This window comes from Aulonocara stuartgranti (assembly GCF_965226115.1).
Source record: "Aulonocara stuartgranti genome assembly, chromosome: 22".
NCBI classification, from domain to species: Eukaryota; Metazoa; Chordata; class Actinopteri; order Cichliformes; family Cichlidae; genus Aulonocara; species Aulonocara stuartgranti.
In genome coordinates, this window is record NC_138957.1 from 19,653,000 (window position 1) to 19,659,559 (window position 6,560).

Genomic DNA, 6,560 nt, shown 5'->3' on the forward strand with positions numbered 1-6,560 from the left:
TAAAAGATGAACATAGCATCCAGGTCTGAAAAATGAAGCCAAAAGTGCCAAAAACCTTCATCAATTTTAGTCAACAGGGATGTTTCATCTGTTTTTTTGTTTGTTTTTTTAAAAAACTTCTGTTCCTGTAGGAAAACGTTGTCCGGCTGAGCCCTCCTGCAATTGAGTCACTCATTTTGAGACATACAAAATAGAACTTTGAGTCCATTAATGGGTTGCAAGATATGTTTTTTACTGGCCAAAACCCAACCTGGTCACTGGTGGTGTGACAGTGATATTGGACAAAAAGGCCTGGCTTACAGTCTCTGGTCTAATTCATCCCAAAGGTGTTCTGTGGGGTTGAGGTCAGGACTCTGTGCCGGCCAGACAGGTTCTTCTATATCAAATTCAATCATCCATGTCTTTATGGACATTGCTTTGTGCACTGGGGTACAGTTATGCTGGAACAGGAACCCCACACCAACAGGATGCCCCCTCCACCAAACTTTACACTTGGCAGAATGCCATCAGACAAATATCGTTCTCATGGCAACTGTCAAACTCAGACTCGTCCATCAGATTGCCAGGAGGAGAAGCATGATTCATCACTCCAGAGAACACGTCTCCACCGCTCTAGAGTCCAGTAGCAATGTGCTTTATACCACTGCACTGGCTTTGCGTCACGCTTGGTAACGTAAGGCTTGGATGCAGCGGCTCGGTCATAGAAACACATTCCATGAAGCTCTCTACACACTGTTGTTGAGCTAATCTGAAAACCACATGGATTTTGGAGGCCTGTAGTAAATGATTCTGCAGAAGGTTGGTGACCTCTGCCCGCTATGCACCTTAGCATCCACTGACCCCAGTCTGTAATTTTACATTAACTACCACTTGTGGCTGAGTTGCTGTCGTTTCCAATCGCTTCGCCTTTGTTGTAATACCACTTATTGTAGTAGCAAGTGTGTAGTTAAAACTGCACTTGTTGCACAGGTGGTATCCTGTTATATTTTTGTCATGCAGCACTAATAAAAGTAATCAACTTCATTTTAAACATATATTTCCACTCTGTGTGCTAGATCACTAGATTGATGTGGCTTTAGTTTCCTGTATTTTTTGCAGCAGTGTTGCATTCCCCTTTTTATGTGATCACAGCGTCACAGCCTGAAACCGAAAGCCTAACTTAAGAGAGAAAGTTAAGAACCACAGATTTTGTCAAACCAGCTAAGGTAAAGAAAGCCTGGCTGTGTACAACTTCCTTTATCTTATACCTCTGGTGATTCTGAGAACAAGAAGAGAGGATTAGCCAGAATATGCTCATTGGTTAATGACTTGTAATTGACAAGTGATTAGCCAGTAAGTGTTCATACTCAGACCTGTCCCTCGCTCTTAACATCAACCTTCAGAACACAAAAGGTGTTGATGACAAAACTCTTCTCCAATGCTTCACAGCAGGACCTCATTAACCAGTGAAGTCCTTCTGGGGTATGTGCATCCATGTTTGTTTTTTAATACTGTCTATGAGCCAGAGTAATCACCCCCTGCTGGCCTTTTTTTTTTTTTTTAAAAAAACCACAAGTTTCAGGCACTTCTACGTGGACTTTACTTTTGAGACCCAGCATCTACATCCATCTTTTATGGACAGTCAACAATTAAGAAAATGTATCATATGCAATGATGCACTGAATCCATATTGTGTTTTTCTTACTCTAATAATCAAACATAAGAGCACAGACAACAAGACTCATTTCAAAAAGAGACAAAGATTCATGGTTTACTTAAACTTCGGGTACAGATAACAAAGACAAGCTCCACAACATTTTCTTCAGATGTGCTGGAGTGAGGATTACCCTTAAGGGCAAAACGAACACTGCTTGTATTCAGCGAGCAGCTCTGACACTGCTGTCTGGGTGAAATGAGATGAAGTTGAACCACACAAGGATCGAGTAACAAGACACGCTATAAATAGAGAAAAAAAAATCTGCTCTACTTACAGAGTCATGACAGTTTAAGTCAGATGTGTAAAGCTTTTTATAAAACTATACATTCTGTGATTGGAGAGGCTTTTGGGAGGGGATGAAAATCAGGCTATTCAATTTATCTTAGATAGCTGAATTCATGTTTGCTAAGGCCATATGGCAACAGAGGATGTTGAGGATTGTGGCGTTAAGGCAGTAGCGTCGATGTAACTAATAAAAACATGATGGACCAAAAATCCACAGCTGGACTGACAATATTCAGGTAGGAATTATGACATCTGTGCTTAACAGAAAACAAAGATATGGATGTTTGCTACAGGCTGGAGGAGGACAGTGTAACAGATTGTGTTCGGTAAAGGCTACTCTACACTTAAGTTGCAACGCAATTAGCCTATTTTGAAGAGCACGAAAAAGCGGACATCATTCAGCTCCCGGCTCGCTTTTGATCTCCTCCATCCTGCTGTAATGAGCGGCCAGCTCCCGAAGCACGGCTGTCCTGCCCAGGTGATCGTTCCTCCTCTTCTCCATGATCATGTCCTCCAAACTCTGAAACTCCAGCACGTGCGGCTGTTTGCCCGTCATGAATATTTTCAACCTGTAGGGCTGCTTGCCTATGCGTATCTCCCCACCCATTTTGAACTCCCTCTTGCCGAACCTGCACCAGGCTGCAAAACACTCAGAGTTTCTCCAGCTCAGCTCCCGGTCCTTTAATCCCACCTGCTCCATCGCGTTCTGCACCACCATGTCCTGACCCAGAGCTTTGAATTTGTACAGCTCGTTAACAATCCGACACCTCCTCCCTTGACTCGCATCGGTCAGAAAGCGGTTCTTTACCTCGGCTCTGTGCAGGTGCACCACCTGGAAGTCTCCCACATACACCGCCCAGTGCGGGTACTGACCCGTAGCCACAAACTCCACCAGATCACCTGGTTTGCATTTGTTTAGCAGATTCTCTGGGGAGTAAACTTCCAGGTTCACCGACTTTGCGCTCTTCTCGTAAATGCATTCGTCTCTGTTGTAGACGGCGCATTCCACCTCGTCGCGCTGGTCGTACTGTTTCTCTTCCTGATTCGGGTCTTTATCGGAGCCGTCTACCGCGCAGCCGTCCTCCAGCTCGTCGTCGTCGTTGGAAAATATGTAAGAGACGCCGATCCGCGGACCGTCCTCGGCGTCCACGCCGTTGGAGTCCACTGTGGGAACTTCTGCGTAACTTAAATGCGACAGCCTGTCCATCTGGTTCCCCATGCCGCTGCTCACCTGGTAGCAGCTTGTGTAATGTGATCTGATGCCGAAGGCTGTTACCGGTCGCCAAACATCCCAACCATCTGCCACAAAAAGGCTAAAAAAACTTCCTTCGCCCTGCCCTCAGACAGGGTTTTGTCCAAATTACGCATAAGAGTAACTCCGTTTACCGAATGCGCCGATAACCACTCGGTGCCCCATCAACAAGTGGAGTTGGGAGGAAAAGACAAACTGCTTACAGATTCGGCGAGGACAAATATCCCTCAGGTGTAGCCTCACCTCCTGTTTCCCTGCGTAAAGTTACGTCCGCCCTCTGTCGGAAAAGAAACGATGAAAGCAAAATCCTCCACAGACAGAGCGACGTGTTTGCCTACATACGCAGATATAAGCAGCTCAGGAACTGAGCAGCGTGCCACACCGGGTGACTCGGCATCAGCAGGGACTCTCTCCAGCCACACGCAGCGCCGCTTTTAAAGCGGAAGTGCGCGTAATTTTCTCCACCGCATCTTTAATATCCGCTCCTGCTCTCTAATGAGCCGTTTCGTTCACTCGGATTCTCAGTTCATGCTCAGACTGACTCATTAAACTGTAAAACAATATACACAAACATTTTATTGTGTTAGTTGTTTGCAGTCAGATGGATCTACTTTGAGTCTGTTGGTTATTTTAGTTGTAAATATAGTTTTGGAACTGAGGATATATGTATATTTGTGAGAACAAACAGACTAATTTTATGATTACTTTTTAGTGCTCTGGTAATTACTGCAGGCACACTGTCATGGTCTTAACATGTATGTAACTGTTTGTGATGTTCTTTGATTTGTGGTGTGTATTGGAAAGAAAATCAGTTAGTCAATCAAACTAGATCCTGGAATGATGAATCTATAGATAAGTGACTGATGCCTTGGTACAAATTACCACTGTCCTATAAGGGGACAGTGGAGTGGGGTGTGGGGGCGGGGTTCTAACATCTGGAGATATTTTTACAGTTATGACCACCTCTCTGTCCTTGAATGGGCTGAAGCTGCCAAGTACTTTGCCTGCTATCTCCTGGAGGGACCATAATATTTCCATTATGTTTGTACTGGCTCGTAGAATGCCTGGAGGTGCTCGGTTATGGACTATTTTCTCACCACTGTATCCCTCCGTCAAAGGGAATATGCTCCCCGAAATGGCACACACTGCTACTGCTGCTGCAGCAACCTCTGTGTGACAACACCTGTATGTGAAACGGCTTGAAGAACAGGACAGGTGCTGAGGGCTCCGAGCAAACTTGCAGTTTAAAGGAAACAAATGTTACATTATGAAGACAAGAGAGAGAGAGACAAACTTTGCAGGGTGAATGACCCTGAGTGTGACCTCAGTATAGTTTCAGTGTCATTCTGTCCTTGGTGAAATGCAGAGTCACCTATTACAGATTTCTGCAGTTTAAGCAGGTAGAAAGGTCTCATTTAAGAACTCAACAGATTAGGAAGGAGACCTTTTGGCAGCACTCCTCCAGACTATCAGGTTAATTAAGAGACTGACCTGTGGTAGAGCTGCAGAGGATCACATTAAGTTATTTCCCCATAACCCCCGAGTAGTCCAGGATGAATGTTTTTCCAGGTTAGTAAGACTGTGGCAGGGTCACAAAGTGCATCTGTAATGCAGATTTCCAGGTCACAACAGTGCCACTGAGCGTTAGCACTCCAGATATGGATACAGCACTGTATGTAACTGTAATTCCACTTTTAGAGTTACATCAGCACATTTTTTCCTAGTTGAACGAATGTAATTAATCTAATCAGGCACAAGAGTTTGTAGACTTGTGACATTTGTGGCCCCCAGATGCTCTACTGGAGTATGAGGGTGTGCATGTGTGTCATTGTTTGACCCGATACTGATGCAGCTTCATTCAAAGATCATCTACTTCTGATTTCTCTTGAAATGACATAAAAATGACAAAGCAGCAGACTGTGTGTAAGAGGCTGGTGTAATTTCACCATTCACAAGCGTTTCATCCACTTCGGCTCAAGTTTGTGCTCATTGTGTGAATAAGCACAATTTTTTTCTGGGCTTTTGTGTGCGGCTGTGTGCGCGCGTGTTTTACTTTCCTCTTATTTCACTCTGATGCCCTGCAGCAGCCTCAGTCTGACGCTGCATATGATAGGAGTCAAAAATAACATGCAGAATGAATTCAGCAGATGTATTACACCTTTAGAGGATGAGGTTTTATATCAACGCAGGCTGAAGGTGTTGGGAAAGAAATAGACTGTTAGAGTGGTGACATGCAGCCTATTTGACCGCTTCTTGGTGCTTCTTATCCTCCGGTGGCATGACCCAGTTTACGCCCCCGGTGCCCCCTGGTAACACTCTGTAATTTGTGGTGCTGGGAAATTACTGGAGCAGGGAGGCCTGGGAGACACACTCAATTAGACAGGGCTCCACCTGTCCGATGGGGACACAGCCAGCCTCAGACTGACACCTTAATCTCCCCCCACCCCCCATCCCAAAATTGCAGGCTTTTCATAGCTTTTTCAAAGGCTGCACAAGCAGGTATTCAACAATGCGTTTTTCAGCTCAGTGTCCGTTAAAATCTATGAGGATAGTTGAATATGTGTATACTTGAGGCAGATGGACAGAGCATCCGGACCGCTGCGTCTTGCACACCATCTGTTCCACCTGGCTTGGAAAACATCTAATGGCCTACTATGGTGTAATGTGATTGGCCACAAGTCAGAGGCTGTGGGCGGTGGAATCAGTGATTCAAAACCTTCAAAAGTGTACAAGAAATAAAATACACCACTGCAGGATATTATAATGGAGAGGGGGGAGGAGAGAGTTTGATCTTATTACATATTTATTTATATTTTCATATACTTTTTACATATTTATCTGTAATAGTATGTAACCGGAGACGAGGCAAGATGGAGAAAAGGATAAAGGAAGGGCATGGTGAAGGAATGTCACTTTCTTCTTCTTTTTTTGTAACCAATGTAATTACAAGATCATGTTTAAATCTGTCAAATATCCACAGTCCCATTAAACAAGCTACAACAAAGAGTTCCTAAAATACCTGCTGACATATAAAACTAGCATTTTAAACACTGCGGTGGATGTATATCTAGGGGAGGAAGGGGGTAGGGGGGTGTATCTGGGACGACTGAGTAACTGCAAGTAGATAACAAACAGGCAGGACTGGGAGGAGACTCTTACTGTGAAAGGTAGGCGTGTATTAAAACACACCCGTGACGTGTACAATACTCACGCAACATACTCACAATGGTTTCTACAGTCATCATGCTTCAAAAGGTCCTTGTGACAGTTGTTTTTTCCCCTATTTTAGCATCACGTATCAGAAACTACCACAAGTGGGTCAAAAAC

General features: G+C 44.4%; 1 protein-coding gene across 1 annotated transcript; it reads right to left on the minus strand.

Annotated features, from left to right (window-relative positions):
• Window positions 1-1,824: 1,824 nt before the first annotated feature.
• Window positions 1,825-3,661, minus strand: lratd2a (LRAT domain containing 2a). The gene has a single exon (XM_082522468.1). It carries the CDS (start codon window positions 3,198-3,200, stop codon window positions 2,376-2,378), a length of 825 nt encoding a protein of 274 aa, XP_082378594.1. The 5' UTR covers window positions 3,201-3,661; the 3' UTR covers window positions 1,825-2,375.
• Window positions 3,662-6,560: the final 2,899 nt, after the last annotated feature.

What these genes read in the sequence shown, in the direction of transcription:
- lratd2a (XM_082522468.1), bottom strand. Translation starts at nt 3,200, where the DNA reads ATGGGGAACCAGATGGACAGGCTGTCGCATTTAAGTTACGCAGAAGTT.